At 43.0% G+C, this 13036-nt stretch overlaps 1 protein-coding gene across 1 annotated transcript in view; it reads right to left on the bottom strand.

Annotated features, from left to right (window-relative positions):
* The window catches only part of LOC141051045 (uncharacterized), a 59082-nt gene extending 48031 nt beyond the window's left edge, over nt 1-11051 (bottom strand). Inside the window, exon 1 of the mRNA XM_073547858.1 lies at nt 10990-11051. Within this exon, the coding sequence (XP_073403959.1) occupies nt 10990-11016 (27 nt within the window). The 5' untranslated portion in view covers nt 11017-11051. The remainder of the gene's footprint in view (nt 1-10989) is intronic.
* Nucleotides 11052-13036: the final 1985 nt, after the last annotated feature.

Here is a 13036-nt window from a genome sequence, read left to right as displayed (position 1 = left end):
GATACAACTGTGGGCGCACTCAGCTGTGCATAATAGCAACATCAGTGATATGGCCAGGTGCCGCTGCAGTGGAATGATGACAATAGAAAAAGGAAAAGAAAAAGCACCACTGCAAAAAAAGCGCACACTGCACCAATTAAAGTGACAACTGAAATAAGTGATTTTTATTGATACAAAAGAGTTATACACAATATAGATTGGGCGATTCTGAACACGGTGATACCAAATATGTGTAGGTTTGATCTTTATTATTTTATTTTGATTGGGGCGAAAGGTGGGTGATTTAAACTTTTACGTTTTTTTATTTTCTTTAATTTTTAAACACTTTTTTTTTACTTTTGGCATGCTTCAATAGCCCCCTTGGAGGCTAGAAGCATCCCATCCTTGATCGGCTCTGCTATATATAGGCGATGCTCAGATCGCCTGTATGTAGCAGAAATACAGCATTGCTATAAGCACCGACCACAGGGTGGTGCTCATAGCAATCTGCCAGCAACAACCATAGAGGTCTCTATGAGACCTCTGGCTGTCATGGCAATGTGTCACTGACCCCCCATTCACATGACGGGGTCGGCAATGAGCTCATTTCCGGCCGCACGCCGGAAGTACTAGTTAAATGCCCTCTGTCAGCGTTTGACAGCGGGATTTAACTAGTTAATAGGCGCTGTTTATAACAGCTGACATGTCGCGGCTTTGAGGTGGACTCACCGCCGAAACCCACCTCAAAGCAGGGGATACTGACCGTTGAGTATCCTGTCAGTGGTCAGTAAGGGGTTAAGCATATGTGTGAAGTACCATGACAGATGGCATGACAGGGTTGCATTTGATGGTAAACTTACTTTGATAAAATGTGAAAATTTGGTAAAAGAAATGGAAAAGTGTAATGAGAGGAAAAATTTAATTTGGCTAAAGTAGAAATAAATTTATAAAACTGCACTTCCAGAAGTAGCCCTCCTCGTGGGAAGCCATGAGGTCACTTTTCTTGTTGATTCAGGAGCCACTAGAACCTTAGTACATCCAGAAGAGATACCTACTATTGGACTGTCTGCTGCCTGCATAGTGGTAAAAGGAGCAAGTGGTAAGACACAGAGAACCATTGTCTACGTCTATGGAGATACGGGACTCCGGCACAGGGAAAAGTGCAGTTACACATATTATATTATCAATTGTGTGGGAGGGATATGATGCAAGCCCTGAGCCTGGGAATACTGCCTACTGCTGCAGGACTATAGGTAAAATCCATGGCTGAGACAATGGTGCCGAAAGGGTATGGGGAATCCAGATATTATTATAGTCTAGATCTAACAGCTGCAGGACCATCCTCAGTTACTGAGTCCTTCATCAAGGAAGCAATAGATAAATGTACACAAATGTAGATGTTCACACACCTGAAGAACTAAACTGCTCCATGTACTACAGGTATTTTAGGGGTCCTGATGTAAAATATGAGAATATTCATGCTCTAGATTGTTCTTTGCACACCATATACTGGAATTATAAAGGGAACTGTGATATCAGTTGTAAACTGTCAGAACAAATTAAATTGTTGTTTTTGCTTTTTAGAGGCACCGAGCCACATGTTTCCCTCTCCAGATGTAAAGGTAGATCATGGAAATTCCTTGGTGATTTTGTTGAAGAGTGTAAGGAAAGTAACGATGGGAGGATTTGAGTGATGGCTCATTTTACAATGCCAGACTGCAGGCATATTCACAAGTACTAAAGTGGAACACCTTTTCTAAACCCAGTGTCCACCTGCAGCGAGGCGGGGGAACGAGTGAGAAATGCTGATCCTCTCCTAGAATTAGAGGAAGAATTGACCACATACCCAGAATCTTTGTGGTCCACATGACCTGCAGATGTGGGATTGATAAAAGGGGTTTATTATTATACCCTGTCCAGCTCACCTTGTAACACAACCTTGTTTCCAGTAGGGAGGGCGCCCCCAACTGTAAATGAGGCTGTGATTCCAAGAGCCCCCACAGGGCAAGACCCCCATACTCTGCTGAATGACTGGAGGCCAGAAAATAAGGTCTTCACAGTGATAGATCTCAGTAATGTCTTCTTCAGTATCCTGATACATCCAGATAGCCAGTTTTGGTTTGCATTGACATATAAGGAGAAAAGTTAAACATTCACCAGAATCCCACAAGGGTACTGTGAACTACCTACTATTGTTTCCCAGGTAATGTCAGCTAACCTAGCTCAATGTGAGTTACCAGAAGGTAGCCAGATGCTCTTTATATGTGGATGACATGCTATTGGCATTAAAAGTTGAAAAAAAGAAACTAAATGGGTAACAAAAGGGAATATCTTCAAAGATGGCCTATATGTATAAACTGCCCATTAACCTCCTAAGATATGCCACAGTATTGAGCCATGGTATAAGCCATGTCTCAACAGGAGGGATGGTAGAGATCATATCTAAGGTATTTACGACATATGGTTTTACTAACTATTAAAATTTTTTGCGACAGCGGTATTTCCGTTTTTATAAGAGCGTCAAGACCCCTGTAGTAACCATTGTAACCTCACGATGAGAATCGCGGGTTCCAATGGTTACCATGGTATCCTGAGGTCATGTGATGACCCCAGGGTACAGTGGCCTGTGAGATCCAGCAATAAGCTGAGACACTGACTGCTTTTATGTACTGCTGTACTTGAGTACAGCAGTGTATGAGACCAGCGATCAAAGCAAAAATTATACATGTCTCACAGTGAAAAAAAAGTGAAAAAAGTAAAATAAAATGGAACGAGTAAAATAACAACACACAAATGCGAACAAAATCACTAAAATCCGTTTTGCCACTCAAAACACAGCCTTTCCGATAAAAACCAATAATAAACAAAAACACATACACATAATTGGTATCACCGTGTCCGTAACAACCCACTCTTTAAAACTGGCACGCTTAGCAAACTCTGTAAAAAAAAAAAAAAAAAAAAAAACGCAAAAACTAAATGGATGTTTTTTATTGTGTCTGAAAATTTTACCTAAAAAGCTATCAAAAAATATTATGTACCCCAAACTGGTACCCAAAAAATTTGCAACTCGTCCCGCATAAAAAAACCTTCATACAGATCTGTTCGACAAAAAACAAAGAAGTTACAGCTCTCAGACTATGGCCACAAAAAAAACACATTTTATAAAGAAGCATTTTTATTGTGTGATAGCAGCAAAATAAAAAAAAAAAAACTATATAAATCTGGTATCGCTGTAATTGCACTAACCCAAAGAATAAATCTGCCTCATCACTTATACTGCATGTTGAACAGCACAAAATTAAAAATAAGAACTATCCTTGTATTGCTATTTGTTGATTCTACCTCCACAAAATCGGCGTAAGGCTCGGCTCACATTTATCCTGCACTCTCTGCTGAGCGTAAATTCCCCAAAACCGCGATTCAGACAAAACCCTGATGGAACCACCAGCTTGTGAGGCAGATGGAGTCACTTTGGACCGGTCCATGTTCCAGCCGTGTCCCATCATTTTAGGTGTCTTTTTAGTGCCCAAGAGTGGGCGACCACAGATCTGTGCATGCCTAAAAGGATTGAGACCTCTGGAGCAAACGCCAGAGTACAAAGTGTCTCCATCTGCCTTATGGTGGTTCCCTCGGGGGTTTAATCTAAATCGCATTTTTGTGGGATCTACATGGAAACCCCCAAGTGCTCAGTGTAGAACACAAGAAGATCAAATAATATTATGTATTCCAAAATGTTATCAATAAAAACCCTAATTTATCCCAAACAAAACCAGCCCCCACTCAGGTCCATCATCTATCACTGGAACTATAGTGGGTTATGGAGTTACTGGTACAACAAACTCTAGAAAAGTAACATGGCTCCCTCCCCCACAAATAGAATCCAGTGAAATCTGCGCTCCCAAATCCAAATGCCCTCCTCCTGAGTCCCACTGTGCCTAAAGCACAGTAAGAGGCCACATGTTTGGCATTATTGTAATGGAGGGAAGTCACTTAATTTACGGGTACGTATTTCCAGAAGCATAAGTTGGGCACAATGTGGCGTTACACTGTTTTGGGCACAATGTATGGGTAGATTTGCAATTCTCCAGAATAAAGCGTGGATTTACAAAATGGTCATTCCAGCTGTAGATGAATTAATTGAGAGGTGTAGTTTCTACAATGGGGTCACTTTTGGGTGTTTTCTGCTGTTCTGACACTTTCAGGGATCTGCAAATGTCACCCGCAAACTATTCTAGCAAAATCTGTGCTCCAGAAGCCAAATAGCGCTCCTTCCTTCTCAGTCATGACGTGTGGCCTAACAGTAATTTCTGAAAACATATGGGGCAGCACAGTATTTGGAAAAAATTGCGCAAGAAATTGTGGGGTCTAGTTTCACCTATAAACCCTTGTGGAAGTGACAAATTTGCAAGAAATACAAAAATTACATTTTTACCACTAAAATCTCATATTTCCAAGTCTCAATGTCATAAAATTCTGTGAGGCACCTAGAGGTTCAAAATACTCACTAAATTCCTAGATGAATTCATTGAGGTGTCTAGTTTCCAAAATGGGGTCACTTGTGGGAGATTTTTGCTGTTTTCACATGTCAGGGGCTCTTCAAATGTGACATAGCATTTGCAATCTATCCCAGGAAAATGGAGCTCTTTCGTTTCCTAGTCCTGCCATGTGCCCAAGCAGAAGTTTTTAACCAAATATGGGGTATGGCTGCGTTTGGGACAAAACGAGGAAAGCAGTGTGGGACAAATTGTGCAACAACTTATGGGGTCCGTTTTCTTTCATTATCCATTGTGAAAATTACAAATTTTGGGCTAAAACAACATTTTCATGAAAAAAATAAAATTTTCAATATAACTACCTAATGGGGTGTAGTTTCCAAAATGGGGTTACTTGAGGGGGCCTTTCACTGTTTAGGCACAACAGTGGCTCTCCAAACGCAACATGACGCCTGCAGACCATTCCATCAAAGTCTGCGTTCCAAAACTTCTCTCCTTCCGAGCCCTGCCGTGAGCCCAAACAGTGGCTTTCCTCCACATATGGGTATCGCCTTTCGCAGGAGAAATTGCACAACAAATTTTTTGGTCTCTTGAAACCCTTGTGAAAATAAAAAAAATTGGGGCTAAAGGGTACATTTTTGTGGGTAAAATGTAATTTTTTGTTTATTTTCACAGCTCTACGTTATAAACTTCTGTGAATCACTTGGGGATTCAAGTTGATCATGAAACATTTAGATAAGTTCCCTAAGGGGTCTAGTTTCCAAAATGGGGTCACTTGTGTGGGGTTCCACTGTTTAGACACATCAGGGGCTCTCCAAACGCAATATTGCGTACGCTCTCGATTCCAGACGTTTTTGCGTTCAAAAAGTCAAACAGTGCTCCTTCTCTTCTGATCCCTACCATGCGTCCAAAGAGTGGATTTCCCCCACATATGGGGTATCGACATACTCAGGGGAAATTGCACAACAAATTTTAGAGTCCATTATCTCTTGTTACCGTTGTGAAAATTACAAATTTGGAGCGAAAGTAAAATTGTTGTGAAAAAAAGTTAAATGTTCATTTTTCCCTTCCACATTGCTTCAGCTCCTGTGAAGCACAGGAAGGGTTAATAAACTTCTTGAATGTGGTTTTGAGCACCTTCGGGGGGGGCAGTTTTTATAATGGTGTCACTTTTGGGTATTTTCTGTTATAAAGGCCTTCAAAGTCACTTTAAATGTGAGGTGGTCCCTAAAAAAATGGTTTTGTAAAATTTGTTGAAAAAAAAAATGAAATCGATGGTCAAATTTTTAACCCTTATAACTTCCTAAGAAAAAAAATATGGTTCCAAAATTGTGCTGATGTAAAGTAGACATGTGGGAAGTTATTTATTACCTATTTTGTGCTATATGTCTCGCTGATTTAAGAGCATAAAGATTAAATGTTTGAAAATTGTGAAATATTCAAAATCTGCCAAATTTCCATTTTTTTCACAAATAAATGGCTGTAGAGTCAGAGTCTGAGCCCATTTTGGTGGAGTCGGTATAAAATCAAGCGACTCCTAAAATATATAATAAATTGGGTACAGTAGTTCAATGCAGATTTTGGGGAATATTTTTTTCATAAGAACTTGGGAAAGTTATGAAATGTCCTGTTCCTGATCTAAAGTCTAGACTTTTAGCTGAGATGAAGCTGTGCTGCAGTTTCTGTTCATGTTCATGATAAGTAGTGAAGCTTCTCCTCTATGGATAAGGGGAAAAATAACAAACACACAGGGAAGGAATGCCTACATTCAGCTCAATACTTCTGGAGTGAACAGGAAAGCAGGATTAAGGTAAGTATGTCGTAAAGCATATCTAAACTTTCAATAAACTGTGCATAAATCAATAGTCCAGCATATGTTGTCTCTGTACGCTTGATGTTTTAGCTCATGTTTGGAGAAATTAGCTGCTCTGATGACATACCATATATACACTATACATAGAATATAAGGGGAAAAACTGTTTTCTAACATCTTAAAATCGGGAATACAGTAACAGGATCGATGAGGACATATATATTTTTGTGTGTGGGTGTGTGTTCTAGAATTCAGCACAAACATACTCCCTCCTCCCCTCTTCATAGACTGTGGAGAAATATGATGTGAAGCATTTAGTGAGCTGTACCCGGAGACAAGCCTGACATTGAAAGTTCAGAGTAAAGCTATCTAACAACATATTTTACAAAATTTATACTTATCTTCTAACTAGAGTTGAGTGACTTTGGTCGGATTGGGTTTTGTGAAACCCGACTTAAACAAAATTTGAGTCGGATGAAACTGGTCTGACTAGGGCAAAAAAAAGTCGGAGTTTCGTCTGAATGTCATCCACTCAATGCAGACTTTTATTCCCCATTGACTTGCATTGGGGTCGGGTTTCGGACGAAACTCCGACTTTTTTTTGCCCTAGTCAGACCAGTTTCATCCGACTCAAATTTTGTTTCAGTCGGGTTTCACGAAACCCGATCCGACCAAACTCGCTCAACTCTACTTCTAGCCTATTGATTTATGCAACGATTGTTTTATTTCTATCCTAAATTATACAGTGCATGATTCTATTCTTGTAAGAATTACAATATAACTTATTTTTTACAGGAAAAAATTTTGAGAGCAAATTTACATAATTAAAAAATGTCTAAGGAGCATCTTATGAAGTCAGCTGTATTTGAGCATTTCACAGTCACTCAAGATAAAAAATATTTTGTGTGTCAGTGTATAAGTGACCCAGATGAAAACAAATGCTGTGATGCCAAAATAAGTGCAAACTAATGCAGTGATAAAAATGCTCCTTCAAGAGATTACAATCTAAAAAGACATTTACAAAGCTGCCACCTAGAAGTTTACAAAGCTGTGATTGGAAAAGATCACAGCAGCACCAAGAAACCAGAGCCCAGCACTTCCCACCAGGCAAAGAGGAAGAATATGTGTCTCACATCAGTTACAAGATATTTTGTAAGTGACAAAATTACTGTAACAATGACAGCAGATGTGTTTAGCTCATCGAGCTTGTTGTGAAGGACAGTGTACCATCATTATTATTTGCACGACCAGCTTTTACAGCTGTTAATGGAGCAATGGCCGCAAACTCGGTGTTTCTCTGGAAAGAGGAAGTATTAGAAAATTAGTGATTGAAGAAGCCCTTATCCAAAAGGAAGATCTTAAAAAGACTATCAGTGTGTCAAGAGTTGGAGAAGAGGGTTGCATTAACAATCCAACACAATGGGCAGCACTTTGAACACATTTTATAGGTGGTCATAAACTTGTAAATAACTCATGAAAGAATAAAGTTCCGTTAAAACCAAGCACACCATTGTTTTTCTTGTGAAATTCTCAATAAGTTTGATGGGTCACACGACCCTCTTCCCATTGGAAAAAATAAAGTTGGATCTAAAATGGCTGACTTCAAAAAGGCCACCATGGTCACCAACCATCTTGAAAAGTTTCCTTCCTCCCATACACTATTGTGCCACAAACAGGAAGTTGATATCACCAACCATTCCCATTTTATTCAGGTGTATCCATATAAATGGCCCACCCTGTATTTGAAGCCACACACAACAAGCAGTTACTTCCTCGGAGTCGGCAGCTGAATACGTTCCGCATAGACTCATCTTCCATAACGCTAATTCTCATCACTTTTACTGACACTGGAATCGGCATTAGCAATACTACAGGAGATATTCATTACACGTGACATGAGAAATAACTACTTCATGATGAGGACGACATCTTTATCTCCTACTACGGCTCTAGAAACATATCTGGCCAGAGTCCGTCACTGACTCCATCACCATCAGTCGCCGGTATGAATGTTTCCCGTCTTCTATCGTGTCAGATGTCATGTCTGATTCTCACACTGGTATAATAATAATAACTGGTATAAATTCTACATGGACAGTGTTTTGGCATTTTTTTTCCTGGCTTTTTCCCCGCAGGCTTCCCGATATTACAAGAAAATTACCAGACAAAAGCAATGTGTTAAAATGTTACAAAATAAAACTGGCATTAACAATTTTTGTAAAAACCATGGAAAAAGACCCATGGTGCTAATATTTATTATGACATCTGCCATAAATGTACGGCGCAACTTGGTAACAGGTGTATGGAGCTGGCTCACGCGGCGAGCCCGCATCATATCCAGCAGGTGATGGCTGTGTGTTACAGCCAGGACCTGTCACTACCAATCACAAATCTAGCAGTGTTCCACCCACGATTGTTATCCTGTTAAATGTTACTGCAAAACTCTGACAGCATCATTTAACACGCATCGGCATCCATGTGCGTAATTCTCTCCACCCATCGGCGTGCCTGTGATCGTGGGTCACCATGAGTCGGAGGCCAGCTGATGACCCCCGTGTCTGTCAGTATGGAGCTCCTTTGGAACCCTGCTTGTGGATGGGCTTCACATGAGACCGATTTTTGCTATATGCAGTGACGCATTGGCATCGCTGTACACAGCACAAGCCATCAGACAACTGCAGCTTCAAGTCACCTACTAGGGTTAACAATAACAATGAAAGTGAAAAGTAATAATGTTTTTAAAAATATGAAAAAAAAAAATTACCTAAAATTTCATTTTTAGGTTGCCACATTTCCACAAAAAAGGCTGAAAGACACGATCAAAAACTCACATCTATCCCAAATCGGTACCAATAAAAGCGTTGTCTCGTCCCGCAAAAAAATAAGCCATCATACAGCTTCATCGGAAAAAAATAAAAATGTTATGGGTGTCAGAAAATTCCGACACAATGCAAAAAAATGCATTTTTTTTTGCAAACTTGTGATTTTTTTTCACCCCTAAAATAATAAAAAAAAACTGGACATGTTGGGTATCGCCATAATCTCATTGATGAGGAGAAAAATATTGCATGGTCATTTTACCATAAAATGTACAGTGTAAAAATAATTCCCTAAAACAATGTCAAAATTGCATTTTTTTCACAAATTCACAGCACTTGGAATTTTTTTTCCCATTTTCCAGTACCGTACGTACATTATTTGGTAAAATGAATGGTGTCATTCAAAAGTACAACTTATCACGTAAAAAAAAAAAGCCCTCACACATCTATATTAACAGAAAAATAGAGTTTTGGCTCTGGGAAGAAAGGGAGGAAAAAAAAAAAAAATTGTGAAGGGGTTACAAATTAGATTAAAAATAAATTAACTCTTTTAGGCACCATAATGTTCATGTTTGTCACATGCATGGCATGGGCTTGTCTGAAACAATCATTTCGGCTCTTCATTTATTGTCAGAGTTACGTGGCTCATTCGCTCGGCCCAATGTCCCCCGTCACTACTCGATCGTGAACGATGGCTGGGCTGTTACGCTACCAGGAGGCCTAAATACGGCCTCTAGGCCTGAAATATATGAAAGTCTATTAGGCCCTGCCAGAGGAAAAGTGTAAGAGGACACGTCTTAGGCCCCATACACATTAGACTAAAATCAGGTAACACCTCTGATCTGAGCAGGATCGTCTGCTGCCTAATGTATATGGAGGCCTCCTGACAGATGACAGGTGAGTGACGGATGAGTAATGGTAAAGTACAGAGGCCGATCCTTTTTATTCTCCCTGAAGATAATCCTCTGCCACAGGAATCTGCCAGCAGCTCTCTCATACAGACCACAGGAAGGTTCGGGCAACCAGAGCGTTCATGTGTACGGGCGAGTCAGGAGAGATCGCTGTGAGCCGCAGGATTGTTTGGCCTATCTAAGGCCTGTTTCACACCTCCATTTTTTTTACGTCAGTTGCACTCCATGAAAAATGCGAAAAACGGATCCGTGTCCGTTGTGACACCGTGTGCCACCGGGCCGTTCTTTTGACGGATCCGCCTAAGTTGGAATTTTAACAACCTGGAGGAGGGAGAGAGAGAAAACGGATCCGCCCCTTTTTTGGCGGATCCGTTTTTTTTGGGAAAATTGGCGGATTTTGACTGACTTCAACAAACGGAAGTGTGAAACAGGCCTAATGTGTATGAGGCCATTAGTATCACACTGACAGGCAGGGATAATACACCGCACTACAGGGTATTGTATGTTGTATGAAGAAAAACATGAATATCAATATTAGCAATAAGAAACATACATCACTATGGGGAAAACAATCTCCTGCACAATGATGGGGAAATCCCGTCCACAACGACTTTATTACACTCTATTATCCTATACAACTATCGTGTGGTGATTATCTCATATGTCCCCGGATCAACTGTACAGACATTAAGAATGGGGCTAAGGGAGTAATTATTAGTGAGGTGGGGGGTATCATGTAGTGTACTGCAGGAACAGTATACTGTGTGGGGTCCAATAAGAGGCAGTGTACTGTGTGGGCAAAATGTGTTTCCATGTTCTCTTCCATATTTGGTCGGTATAAATCTATCAGAGGAAAATAACACAAACACTGTATTTCTTAGAAAGTGACAAAAGAAAAGCAGCAAAATAGTGTCAGCAGTGAAGGGGTTACTGCCCCCTGTGCCCAGTAATGGGGAATCTCCTGCACCTACCTCCACCTGCAGAGCCGCACTCCACATATATGGCTGCTCTGTGCGCACAGGACCTGTGATGAGGTCACAGGAGGGGAGGAGTCAGGGGTCACATGATCAGGGGCCTCAGTGTATGCAGGACTCTGCTGTGCTGGTTGTCATGGTGCTGGATGAGGGGAAGTTACTGTGTGGGGTCAGGAGGGGTTTACAGGGTGGATGTAGCAGAGCCCTGTGTGTACGAGGTGTACGGGGTGTACAGAGCAGAGCCGCGTGTGTACGAGGTGTACGGAACAGAGCTGTATGTGTACGGGGTGTACGGAGCGGAGCCGCGTGTGTATGAGGTGTACGGAGCGGAGCCGTGTGTGTACGAGGTGTACGGAGCGGAGCCGTGTGTGTACGAGGTGTACGGAGCGGAGCCGTGTGTGTACGAGGTGTACGGAGCGGAGCCGTGTGTGTATGAGGTGTACGGAGCGGAGCCGTGTGTGTGTACGAGGTGTACGGAGCAGAGCCGTGTGTACGAGGTGTATGGAGCGGAGCCGTGTGTGTACGAGGTGTGCGGAGCGGAGCCGTGTGTATGAGGTGTACGGAGTGGAGCCGTGTGTGTACGAGGTGTACAGAGCAGAGCCGCGTGTGTACGAGGTGTACGGAACAGAGCTGTATGTGTACGGGGTGTACGGAGCGGAGCCGCGTGTGTATGAGGTGTACGGAGCGGAGCCGTGTGTGTACGAGGTGTACGGAGCGGAGCCGTGTGTGTACGAGGTGTACGGAGCGGAGCCGTGTGTGTACGAGGTGTACGGAGCGGAGCCGTGTGTGTATGAGGTGTACGGAGCGGAGCCGTGTGTGTGTACGAGGTGTACGGAGCAGAGCCGTGTGTACGAGGTGTATGGAGCGGAGCCGTGTGTGTACGAGGTGTGCGGAGCGGAGCCGTGTGTATGAGGTGTACGGAGCGGAGCCGTGTGTGTACGAGGTGTACGGAGCGGAGCCGTGTGTATGAGGTGTACGGAGCGGAGCCGTGTGTATGAGGTGTGCGGAGCGGAGCCGTGTGTACGAGGTGTGCGGAGCGGAGCCGTGTGTGTACGAGGTGTACGGAGCGGAGCCGTGTGTGTACGAGGTGTACGGAGCGGAGCCGTGTGTGTGTACGAGGTGTACGGAGCAGAGCCGCGTGTGTACGAGGTGTATGGAGCGGAGCCGTGTGTGTACGAGGTGTGCGGAGCGGAGCCATGTGTATGAGGTGTACGGAGTGGAGCCACGTGTGTACTAGATAGGTGAGGGGTCTAGTTTCCAAAACGAAGTCACTTGTGGGTTTAGGCATATCAGGGACTCTCCAAACAGAACATGGCATCCGCTCTCGATTCCCGCCTTTTTTTGAGTTGAAAAAGTCAAACAGTGCCCTGCCATGTGCCAAAATAGTAGTTTTCTCCCACATATGGGGTATTGGCGCACTCAGGAGAAATTGCACCGCAAAGTTTGGAGTCCATTTTCTCCTGATACCGTTGTGAAAGTAAACATTTTTGTGAAAAAAAGTAAAATGTTCATTTTTCCAGTCACCCATGGCAGCACCAACGAGAGAGGAGACCTGCACTTCGTGGACAGGACACCTTGATAAAAAAAGCTGCTCCTCTCTTTCCTGTCCTTGACGGGGGGACCTTCAGTCCTGCACAGCGTCAGAAGAAAGAGGGCAAGAAAAAAGCAAGTTCTCAGACCTGGACCAGTTGATTGAGGCAGGGCACTGTCTCTGCTACGGCCGGGAATGCTGGAAGTGCCGTGTGGGGGGGTGCCTTGGCCGTCGATCCTACGGGAGTCTGCGGTGCCATCACCGCATGGTTAGCCAGCAGCCTTGCATTCAAGCGCGGTCACAGAGCGCAGCCTGAAGTCGCTCTCTGATGACACGGCCGGGACCTTTCACCCGGATCACTTCCGGGGCGGTACTGGATGCTGCAAGAGCGCGCCAGCAAGCAGATCCCCTACAGCACAATACTTAAGGGTAGGTCGCTGGCCAGGCAGGGGCACCAGTGCAGCAATTAATGCATAGCAGCCCTCTGGATTTCTGGATCACGGAGTGAATTAC

This window comes from Dendrobates tinctorius, unplaced genomic scaffold (genome assembly GCF_039654945.1).
Source record: "Dendrobates tinctorius isolate UK_male_01 unplaced genomic scaffold, ASM3965494v1 ptg000155l, whole genome shotgun sequence".
NCBI classification, from domain to species: domain Eukaryota; kingdom Metazoa; phylum Chordata; class Amphibia; order Anura; family Dendrobatidae; genus Dendrobates; species Dendrobates tinctorius.
The sequence above is the reverse complement of the archived record's forward strand: the minus strand, read 5'-3'. Positions and strand labels throughout refer to the sequence as shown.